Below are 12,211 nucleotides of genomic sequence, written 5' to 3'. Positions count from 1 at the left end.
ATATATATATACACACACAATACATACAGTACTGTGCAAACGTTTTAGGAATTAAGAACTATCTTCAGTGTAAAGAAGAACAGGACTTACTGGAAGTGATGGTATGGCCCCCACAGAGCCCTGATCTCAACTTGATCCAGTGTGTCTGGGATTACATGAAGAGACAGAAGGATGTGAGAAAGCCAGCATCTACAGAAGATCTGTGGTTAGTTGTCCAAGATGTTTGGAACAACCTACCAGCTGAGTTCCTTCAAATCTGTGTGCAAGTGGACCTAGAAGAATTGATGCTGTTTTGAAGGCAAAGGGTTGTCACACCAAATATTGATTGGATTTAGATTTCTCTTTTGTTCATTCACTGCATTTTGCTGATTAATGAAAATAAATAATTAGCACTTCCATTTTTGAAAGCATTCTTTGTTTACAGCATTTTTTCATACATGCCTAAAACGTTTGCACAGTACTACATATATATGTATTGTGGCTTTCAGCCCTGTTTTAGAGTCAACAGTGATGAGCAAGTTTTAGAAATGGGCAGCTCAGTCTCAGCTCATTATGCATGGATTTGTGTCTTCTTGTGGAGCAGAAATGAAAGGTCTAAGGGCATCTGAAGGAAGATTTAAAGAATGAAAGGCTGCACACACTGGCCACAAAAAAAGAGATGTACTGCTTAGTAAAGCAAGATTTGCAATGAGTTCCCCTGAGAAGGCTCAAATGATAAGGATGACTGCAGGTACAATATTGCTCAAGACCAATATGAAACAGAGGATCATACATGATTTTCATGACACTCTGGACTTTCCCCTAGCTCCACCAACCAGCCAGCATTAATTAGCAATTTAACATTCAGCTAACATTCACAAGTCTTTCACTTAAAGATTCTTTCCATAGGCATTGATTTAAATGTTAAATCGGTTTTGCATCTTTATCCATTTTATCACATGTCAACATCTTTGCGTTTTAATATTGCTTAGTTAAACTGTTATAAAGCAGAACTCTTAAAAAAAAGAAAAACAAATATTTTCCCAAACAAATTCCAAAACTGTACAAACTAGTTATTTTGCTTTAGGCTTCCGGATGTAATCAAAACCCCACATAAAGGCAAGTATAGCTAGTCAAATGCACAGTGATCCTTGCATGCAGTTAGCAAGATTTAAAACTGCTACAAACAAGTGGAAATAATGCACGCCCCCAATCCCATATTTTCCTATTCACCAACACAGCATAAATGAAGCAATGTCTGTTGGCTGTTTTCTGCTCAATCATTAACTCTGCTGTGTGCTCATTTTGCCCTGGTTTCCAGCTCATAGAGCAGACTCCTTCATTCATTCGGCTTTTCATAGGTTTCCCAATCTTTGCAGTGGAAATGTGTTTATCCATATTTACACTGTTTCAGTTTTCCATGATTTAAAACGGTATAATTCAAAGAACACAGCTGCTGTAATACCCCTCCCTCCTACTTCCTTAATTCTAAAAGGGATTGCTCAATCCAGCTCTCCATCCAACGGGTCCGGACTTCCCTAAACCTGAGAGGTCTTACTAAATAGGTTTACTGAAAGTTCTGTTTAAGCTGGTGTCGGGAAATGACTCGCCTAGCCTCTGACAGCCTACATCCAAAAGTCTCACCCTTCTTCAACTGGAGGTCCGGGTGACCGAGTAGCCTCTCGCAGTCATCCACACCTTCGACAGTCACTTTTGTTCACGGCTGCTCATTCCCTAATTTACAACTGGCACTTGGTATATGGGCTAGGTTAATTTTAGTAGCTTGGGACAAGCTTCAAGGGCGTTGTTTTGTCAAACTTTGGCTAAGGCAACCAATAAAAACCTCCTAATACATCTCAGAACCAGGCAACAAGACTTTTTACCACCACTGAAAAACCAACAGTATAGTGACTCATATAATTGAATGTCCACGAATGAACTAGAATTTTATATGCTTGCTTTAATTAGTAACGCTTTGGCAGGAGTCAGTAACAGCTTAAATTCAGCAATACAATTAATTATCACAAAAATAGTAATGAATCAATCAACTCAACCTGTCTTTCCCTGATGCTGAAACTAGTGGATTAAAAGAGGCTTTTGAAAACGGAGACTCATCCATGAACCTGATGGAGAAGAATTCTTCTGGTGACAACGAGTGGTGAATAGTGCATGTATACTGGGGACAATGGAGTGGAATTTGCAATATCCACACATGTCAGGAACGAGTATATGACCTTTATGTTTGGGAACTCACTGTCTGGGAATGACACTTCAATGCTATATGAGCGCCCCAAAAAGGGTAGAATAACTGTTAGCCAAATGAATTAGAAATAAGGTTATGCTGTCAGTTTCCAGCAACCAGTATACAGTGGTGAGTGACATATGTCCAGAGCATAGTGTGATTAGATAAAATTACTGGGTTCATTGCAGGGATATGATCCCCAGTTGCATCAAATCTGTAGCTGTGGGACATATGTGTGGTGTACATGTGGCAGAATATTTTTACATGTCAGAAAAATCTTTGGCAACCTGGCTTATCTGGTGATCAAATTGTCTATGCTAGCGTGTCAGATGTGTAATATGGTAGTGTGGCAGCGTATCTTCCTGTGGTCTGTTTTCTTATGTCTTATGCCAAAAAGGCTGATTCGTAATCGTAAGTAAAATGGGTAAAACAGCCAAATTAGCAGAAGTTAAATGAATATACAATGTTTAATCATCCTTCCTAAAGATCTTTATTACTTTGACATAGCAAATCACCCCAGGTTAAAAGAAAAGGTAAACTCTGACCAGAAATATTCTAATGTAGTTTGCCTTGCAAATAACTAAGTATATTTCTACTCTGTGAAGAAACATTAGACTTGAGTGAGAGACTAAAATCAAACAGAATCCGGGTGAGATTATTCATTAAAAATGTATTGTAGTTGTAATGTGGGTTGGTAAGGCTGTGTGCTTACCTGCTGACTTCAGGCTGAGGTTTTCTCTGATGTCCTCATGGTCACATGGGTGGGTAAAGTCAAAGATGCTGTGACCTGTGAGCTCCACCTAACAAAAAAAAAAACAAAACATAATGAATGTTCATTAGAATCAGACATGAACAGGGTTCCCATGCTCTGGGGGGCCTTTGTATGTCTGTGGTTCAGATCTCCTCTGTGTCTGTCTCTCCGGTGTAGCAGGTCTGTGGCTCCTCACACTTGTTATAGCATATTTTCCATGGAGAAATATTATATATACAAGTGCAGCCACACATAAACCCAGAGGTGTTTAGATTCAGGTGTTAACAGATACACAGATGTCATATATTGAGACGCAGTTACCACCAAATATGTCTTGCATTCATTAGTACATTTGCACTTTTTGATAACATTGCTATTGTTATATACGTTTCATTGCAATTGAAATAATCCCAAAGCAGTTTCTAATAAAGTTTCTTTTATAAATATCAAGCGAAGCAACATAGCATTAGCTGTAATGCTCCACTTGTGAAAGTAAATCTGTCGGGTTTCTTCTTAGCACTCGGGCAACACTAGTGAGTGCTACTCTGCCGGACAGGATATGGTAAAAAAAAAAAAAAAAGTTCTCAATGTTGAAAGATTCAATAAACAGAATCTGATGTTCGTCCAATAAAAAAAAAAAAAAGAAAAAGAATCAGACGCGAACAAGATAACATCACATCTTGTCTTTTAAATGTCCAATAACCGTTATGGCATGAAGTAGGAGCCAACTTATCAAAGAGTCAGATCAAAACATAAAGGAAACATGCTAGCATTAGCCTATCACTTCAGCTAAACTGTTCTGCTTAAAAATGTCATCAATTAGAGCAAAATGTGAATAAATTAAAGAGCTACACGTGTCTTGTCAGGTATATCTTTAGAAACAAATTAAAAAACATTTTGTGTTTTTGGTTACACATCAGAACATTATAGTAGTTTTCTTAATATAGTTGAGCTCGTTGATTTTAAGACCCCAAATCTCCAGTTGGGACGAAATATATGTTGGACTCAAGAAATGACAGATACTACAGCATCATTGACGAGATACTAATGAGACAGCGCTAATGTGCCCATTGCTAATGGGCCACATAGTGTGTTACTTTACTGTACTTTAAAAGTTACTGAGTTTGCAAGGAAATACCTAATACCTATTGACTTGGACCACTATCAAGAATGGGACTTTCGCAAATAAAAGTAGAGGTGGCAGAGTAATTGAAATAATAGTTTACATTTGTTTTGTGTACCAAATAAGACTGTTAAGTTCCACCAAAGTGGTACTTTTCTAGAAAATACCATTTTGTCATTTCACTAAAGTACACCTTTTTAGATTTTTCTTTTCAATAAGATTTTTGTCTGTTATTTTAATGAAGGTTAGATATTCATACAGGTTAGCTAAGGATTAAAGGATGCTACTTAGCATAAAGCATGAATGTAACTTAACTAGCTTACTGCAATGTCCCACTGAATAGTAACCATAAAAGCCTAATAAAGCTTCTCCGTAAAATAGTTACTTTATGCCAGTTTAAGACATGAAAAACCTATGACTAGCAACATTCCTAAACTTTCATACCAGTAGTCATTTAGTGCGGTCTTACTATCAAACAACCCAACACTAATTTAGTAGCACTCATGCAAAAAGGGATGGAGGCAGTGCAGTAGTTTAAGGTACTTGGATGTACTCCTCAGATGTTCATTATTACTAATTGTGCAGCCATCCTGTCGTTGGGCTAACAAGCACAATAGATGAGCATAAAAATGCTTTTCTCGTTAGCTGGCAATAGCGCTTTATTTTGTGACAAACTCATGAAGAACTCACTGATGATGAGCATGATGAACAACAAAGAAAAGTGTGTCACCTCCACAAGCACACCTTGTTGTAACCAAAACAGAAATACATCACTTCAGATGTTCTGCAATCACACAACAAACTTCCTTTCTTGGATGATCCGCTTTTGAAGTCGGTGCCAGAGAAAACAAAAGAAAAGCTCATTGTGTTTAGAGCTAAAACTATCTTGTCTTCAGAATACGCAGAGCTGTCCTCAGAAGGATTTCACACAAACACAACAAGGTTATGTGACAGGTTACATTCAAAAGCCTGAGTTAATGTTCTCCAGTCCATGATTATTTGTTTTAAAGATAGAAAGAGGGGATTTAGTAATAATAGTACAGGAATTTAGTTTATTAAATGCAGAATAGAATCAAAATAAATTTTTTATCTCCTACTTTGCTCAGCTATGCATGGCTGAATATGAAAAGCTCAAAACACAGTCCCATTAACCGCAAACGCATCAAAATCTTCGTTCAAAAAATACTTTTAAACAGAAAAAAAATATATTTATACAAAACCCCAAGACACATTTTTACAAGTCCTGGAAGACATTTTAGGCAAAAATGTCATAAGGGTTTTCTGTGTTTTCATTTTTGTTTTCTTCATTATTTGTATTATTGTGTTTCCTGACTATTATTCTGAATGTATTTTTAAATAATCAGCAGGAAGCCCCAGTCTAAACCCTACAACTAATCCTTGATGTGGGTGTACTGATTGATTTTATGTCACTTTCACCTATAGTGTTCGCTAGTGAACTGTGTGGCTGTGTTTTGCATGTCCAAATAAAGAAAAAAAGCCTCACCTATTTTGCTGTTCATTGATAGAAAATCTGTATTATTGGCCTAATAATTATATATATATATATATATATATATATATATATATATACACAGGTCCTTCTAAAAATATCAGCATATTGTGATAAAGTTAATTATTTTCCATAATGTAATGATGAAAATGTAACATTCATATATTTTAGATTCATTGCACACTAACTGAAATATTTCAGGTCTTTTATTGTCTTAATACAAATGATTTTGGCATACAGCTCATGCAAACCCAAAATTCCTATCTCACAAAATTAGCATATCATTAAAAGGGTCTCTAAACGAGCTATGAACCTAATCATCTGAATCAACGAGTTAACTCTAAACACCTGTAAAAGATTCCTGAGGCCTTTAAAACTCCCAGCCTGGTTCATCACTCAAAACCCCAATCATGGGCAAGACTGCCGACCTGACTGCTGTCCAGAAGGCCACTATTGACACCCTCAAGCAAGAGGGTAAAACATAGAAAGAAATTTCTGAACAAATAGGCTGTTCCCAGAGTGCTGCATCAAGGCACCTCAGTGGGAAGTCTGTGGGAAGGAAAAAGTGTGGCAGAAAACGCTGCACAACGAGAAGAGGTGACCGGACCCTGAGGAAGATTGTGGAGAAGGGCCGATTCCAGACCTTGGGGGACCTGCAGAAGCAGTGGACTGAGTCTGGAGTAGAAACATCCAGAGCCACCGTGCACAGGCGTGTGTAGGAAATTGGCTACAGGTGCCACATTCCCCAGGTCAAGCCACTTTTGAACCAGAAACAGCGGCAGAAGCGCCTGACCTAGGCTACAGAGAAGCAGCACTGGACTGTTGCTCAGTGGTTCAAAGAACTTTTTTCAGATGAAAGCAAATTCTGCATGTCATTTGGAAATCAAGCTGCCAGAGTCTGGAGGAAGACTGGGGAGAAGGAAATGCCAAAATGCCAGACGTCCAGTGTCAAGTACCCATAGTCAGTGATGGTTTGGGTGCCGTGTCAGCTGCTGGTGTTTGTCCACTGTGTTTTATCAAGGGCAGGGTCAATGCAGCTAGCTATCAGGAGATTTTGGAGCACTTCATGCTTCCATCTGCTGAAAAGCTTTATGGAGATGAAGATTTCATTTTTCAGCACGACCTGGCACCTGCTCACAGTGCCAAAACCACTGGTAAATGGTTTACTGACCATGGTATCACTGTGCTCAATTGGCCTGCCAGCTCTCCTGACCTGAACCCCATAGAGAATCTGTGGGATATTGTGAAGAGAACGTTGAGAGACTCAAGACCCAACACTCTGAATGAGCTAAAGGCCTCTTTCGAAGCATCCTGGGCCTCCATAAGACCTCAGCAGTGCCACAGGCTGATTGCCTCCATGCCACGCCGCATTAAAGCAGTCATTTCTGCCAAAGGATTCCCGACCAAGTATTGAGTGCATAACTGTACATGATTATTTGAAGGTTGACGTTTTTTGTATTAAAAACACTTTTCTTTTATTGGTCGGATGAAATATGCTAATTTTGTGAGATAGGAATTTTGGGTTTTCATGAGCTGTATGCCAAAATCATCCGTATTAAGACAATAAAAGACCTGAAATATTTCAGTTAGTGTGCAATGAATCTAAAATATATGAATGTTAAATTTTCATCATTACATTATGGAAAATAATGAACTTTATCACAATATGCTAATATTTTGAGAAGGACCTGTATATATATATTCCTTTGATTCCTTATATATATATAAGTCATTATATAGTCCTTATATATATATAAGGAATCAAAGCAAAGTGCTATGTTCATGAAGCAGAAAAAAAAACTTCTACATTTTTAGTGCGAGTGAATACCTAAAGCCCCAGGTCAATATGTTATGTGAAGAATGATCAACAAGTCAGATCAAAACAAAGAGGAAACATGCTAATGTTAGCATAACCCTTTAGCTAACTGGCTCGCATGAAAATATAGTCAGTAAGATCTAGATGTGTTTATTATAGACCATAGTTGTGTGTGCTGTATCAGTTTTATATTTAAAAACAAATGATAAAGCTTCAAACATCTTATGTAACATGCAGTTAAAACAGAATAGCAGCTTTCTTTATTATAACATAAATAAAACTAACCCCTTATCGAAGAGGCATAAGGTTGTCCTGTAAAAACTTAACTTTGATGTAGTTTTGGAACCTTACATTAGTTGAATCGGGATTGGGGACAACAAAATCCTGAGTGGGATTTTCCTAGTTTTGTCTTTTTTGTAAGATATTGTTTCATTTCTGTTTTAGATGTATTTTACTTGTGTTTTATGTCACAGCCAACAAAATTAAACATTCATCTCTGAGCTTGGACCAGGCTAAATCCCTACAATCATCTGCTTTGCTTCTACAAGACCCTGAAAGATGCCCTTTTGAAAGATCATTGGTCAGCATTTGTGTTTCTGAATATTCATGCTAATGTCATAATTAAAGCCTATAAAATCACAAATCTATCAAAAAAACCCATCATTTCTGATAGTGATTGGAACATTGATCTTTATATTATCACAATAATTTGATGATGAAAATGATTAAGTCAAACAGAGTTATTTCAACATGAAGCACTGCTCCTCAACTTCAGCATATAAAGCGTAAAACTGGAGTGATTTACATTATACAACAATTGCCTTAGATCAGGGGTTCCCAAACATTGGGGTCACCAGACTCAAATGGGGGGTCTCCAGATGATTTTCTGAATCACCATGAAATGACCCCCTGAGGTGTATGGAGGACCAAAAGGGACAAAATTACATAAATATATCATGAAATAAATGGCAAAGCCCCATCAAGAAAATAACAAATGAAATAAATGTACAATTTATTTATGTAATACATTATTGAATAATTAAATGTATCATGAAATTATGATATGCACAATTAAATAATGTCCCATTAAAAACTAAATACACCTTTTAAATGATGAAATTAAATTGATTTAATGTCATTAAAAAATACATTTAATTATTTCAAAAATTTTATGTATTTTTAGGGGGTTGACCAGGTCTACAGTAGGGGTCGCCAGTCCCTGGCAGTGTTATATTGGCCGTCACAGGCTAAAATGTTTGGGAACCCCTGCCAGGGGCATAAAAGTTTGAAGACCAAAAGTAACAATCCCAACCATAGTATCACTTTTCTGGGGCTTGCGAACATAAAATAGATTTTATTGTTATTCCTACTGGGTGACTTCTTTTCAAATTTTTCTTTGGTATCTGATAAACAACAGATGGAAACAAAAAAATTGAAGATATGCACTTTGCAACCTGTATTAGAAAACTGATTGGTTTCTCGGTAAAATATTTTTATAGTGTTATAAAAATTCTTTATTCCTTCTTCCTTCTCATATATTGTTTTGGCCTAAAACAACCTGAACTAGCTGCAACACCCCCCACGGGAGTGACGCCATCTTTTGAACTCTTTGTGCCTTTTTCTTTTTTTAGCCTGCTGTTCCCTTGGAGTGCTTGTGTACCTGCGTTAGGCCCATGAATTTGTTGATGTTCTCAGACAGGAAGATCATGTCGCCGTCCGCTGTTACCACGGTGATGAAGCCCTCCAGAGACTTCAGGTACAGATTGTCCATGAGTCCATCCTCTCCGCCGTTGCAGCTGCCACAGCCTGGGGGGCGAGGTGAATATTTCAGTCACTTGTTGCTGATGTTAAAACTTATACCAGTGTAAATCTCTACAATAGGCTTGTTTTCCTTTTGCAACAGATTATATACAAACTACACAAGCATTTATAATCGGCTGCCTGATTTCAGTGCACAACTCACACATTATGCAATTATGTTCAAATATACTCAGCTCATTATCCAAACATTTACACAGAGAGACTCTGGTCTGTCCGCGAGGTCTTGTTTCAAAGAAAATTTATATAAAAACACTTCTAGCTCAGCTCAGAGGGGACCCTGTGTGTGTGTGTGTTTGTGTGTGTGTGTGCCTGGACAGCAGCTTCAAACTGAACAAAGCCCAATAGTCGGTTGGGGAGGAGGGTGGGAAGCTTGCAGTTCCTCATCTGTGCTTCCCTGAGATAAGAGGACAGCAGTTCTCAATACTCCCGGTGAGGCCTGGGGATTGAGTTTGGATCCAGGCCCGGTCAGTGTAAACTCCCATAGGAGTGCGGGGCTTTCTCATGGGCCCCAAAGCACAGCGGAGTTCTTTGGGACCCTGATCCAAAGAATAAGTGCCACCTTTGGCCTACATTCTCTACTTAGCCATGATTACCATTCATGTTGGCTGAGTCGCACTTTTCTCTCCTCTGTTGTTCTCCGGTTGTGTAACCGACCTCGTTTAAAAATAAGGGCGTGCAGAACATAGTCCGACACGCAGCTGCAGGACTGATAATTTCCCCTCTTTCTTGAAATTTGCAATGCAGCCTTGTGCAGAAAACAGTGGTAGGACAGGGATTTGGTCTCAGACTGTAACAAGAGGCAGAATTGGACTCAAACAGGAAAAAAGAAAACATAAAAAGACATACTTGAGGGTGTGTAGCTCCCAACAAAAGTGTCAGGAAACCTTGATAACATCATCTGTGCTCTGAGGTGGGCTTAGGGGACTCAGGCTCATAAGTTTTCTATGTCAGGATTTGATAACAAGGGAGGAAAAGAATACAAAACCATCTTTTAATTTTACAGAAAAATGCAGTAAAGGAATATATATTTGAAAAATTGTAAATGAGAGAAACGCAAGAAATTAAATCAAATATTTATATCTCAAAAATATACATCCCCCTGCTCAAATATCTAGTTTTGTAATGTTAAAAATGAAACCATGATAAATCATTTTAAACCTTTTGCACATATAATGTGATATATACTCTGAACTATTCTTGGGCCACAATTCCAAAAGTGATGTCTGCATCATATCAAAAGAACATTACACCCACAATTAAACATGGTGGTGGCAGCATCATGGTGTCCGGTTACTTTTCTTTAGCTAGAACTAGGGCTTTTTTTTCCCAACCTGGATGAATTGAGTGAACAATTCCAAATATGAGCCAGTTTTGGCCCAACACCCTCTGTGTCTGTTTGAAATCTGAAGAGGAAGAGGAGTTTTATTTTTCAGCATCACAGTGAGTCAAAGCGTAAAAACAAACAAGCCAGAGTTCAGAATTACACTACCGGTCAAATGTTTTAGATGGACTTTCTCCCTCAATAGGCCGCTTTATTTTCATGACTTTTTAAATTGTAGATTCTCACCAAAACACATAAAATTATGTTGTAAACAAAAAGTGTGAAATGACTATATTTTAGCCACCCTTTGCTTTGATTATTGCGTTGATCTCGTAACATTCTCTCCATGAGTTTCATGAGGTGGTCACCTGAAATAGTTTCCCAAAGAGTCCTGAAGAACTTCCCAGAGGTTCATTGAGAGACGGCCAGAGGTTAATGTCAGTCATCACAGCGGCGGCTACTAAGGCGGCTACTTTAAGGAATCTAAAACTCTAATTGGGTGCCAGTTGAGACTTAATCTAACAGAGTTTTTTTTAACATACACTTACTTTACATAATATTTATTTTTCGGTGTATTACAAACACCGAAAAACAAATAAAGTGTGAAGATAAGTGAAGTAGTATTTCGGGAGGGTGGATTGACACAGAGCCAAGGTTCAGGTCAAATAACATCCGACAGTTTTTATGTACAGTACTCACTCTATTTCAAACCAGTCTTTTATTTTTCTATCATAGAAACACGATTTACAACATCAATGTTTTCTTCAATGGTAGGTTGTAGGCTATCTTCTAAAGATATCTGTTTTTTTTATTTTAATTCTAACTTTCTAAAATGTATCTTTTTAAGGGAGCATTTACATAAATTAACTGTAGAAACATGTTTGTTTTTTTTTAATGTACTTTGTTAAAATTTTTCATTCGGTCAGAGTTTTCAACCAAAAAAATAAATAAATGTTAAAGACTTTTCAAACAACTTCTCTGTGTAAACCTGATCATCTGAAACAGGTCCTCATCATCAAAGTGCTTTATCTCCCAGTGAGCTCATGTTATGTGACTGAGGTGTTTTCTAACAGCAGCTCGCTCCAACTGCCTCTACATGTACAGCACGCTCCGCCGTGTGTTGAAGCACGCGCGGTGTGTGCACGCCAGCTCGTTTTAGCGCCACATCGGTCGGGTGTTATGGCTAGTGGGGATAATGCCAGCACCAGCTGAACGATGGGCAGAGCTCTCTGCTTCCTCTCCAGTATCTTGGCCCATCATGGAGCAATCAGAGCGGCCCGATAACGTTATCTGCCATGCATCGCATGGATCTCCCTGTTCTCCCCTGCCCTCTCGCCGGCTTCTTTCCTACCCTCATTACCTTTACTCCTCCTCTTCCTCCTCCTGCACGCTCCTTCTCTGTCTTGTCTTTTCTCATGCTCACCTGCTGTCTGCCCTTCTCTTTCTCCTCCTCTGCATCGTTCCTTCAGAAACCCCTTTCAATGTGGTGATTTCACTTGAACTTCAGGAAAACTGCTTCTTAATTTAAGCTACATGAAGCTTCACTCAGCACCCTTATGTTCGGCTTCCAGCAGATGCTTCAAAAGGAGGTATCTGAAAACCTTGGAAAATAAAACTGAAAACACCATTGAATAGCTTCTCCTTTTTT

General features: G+C 38.2%; 1 protein-coding gene across 1 annotated transcript in view; it reads right to left on the bottom strand.

Annotated features, from left to right (window-relative positions):
* epas1b (endothelial PAS domain protein 1b) overlaps nucleotides 1-12,211 on the bottom strand; it is a 76,883-nt gene that overhangs the window by 30,907 nt on the left and 33,765 nt on the right. The window contains exons 3-4 of the mRNA XM_047351100.1: nucleotides 9,082-9,227; nucleotides 2,934-3,021 (exon numbers count right to left, since the gene is read on the bottom strand). Of these exons, the coding sequence (XP_047207056.1) occupies nucleotides 2,934-3,021; nucleotides 9,082-9,227 (234 nt within the window). The remainder of the gene's footprint in view (nucleotides 1-2,933; nucleotides 3,022-9,081; nucleotides 9,228-12,211) is intronic.

This window comes from Girardinichthys multiradiatus, chromosome 22 (genome assembly GCF_021462225.1).
Source record: "Girardinichthys multiradiatus isolate DD_20200921_A chromosome 22, DD_fGirMul_XY1, whole genome shotgun sequence".
Classification (NCBI taxonomy): Eukaryota; Metazoa; Chordata; class Actinopteri; order Cyprinodontiformes; family Goodeidae; genus Girardinichthys; species Girardinichthys multiradiatus.
The sequence above is the reverse complement of the archived record's forward strand: the minus strand, read 5'-3'. Positions and strand labels throughout refer to the sequence as shown.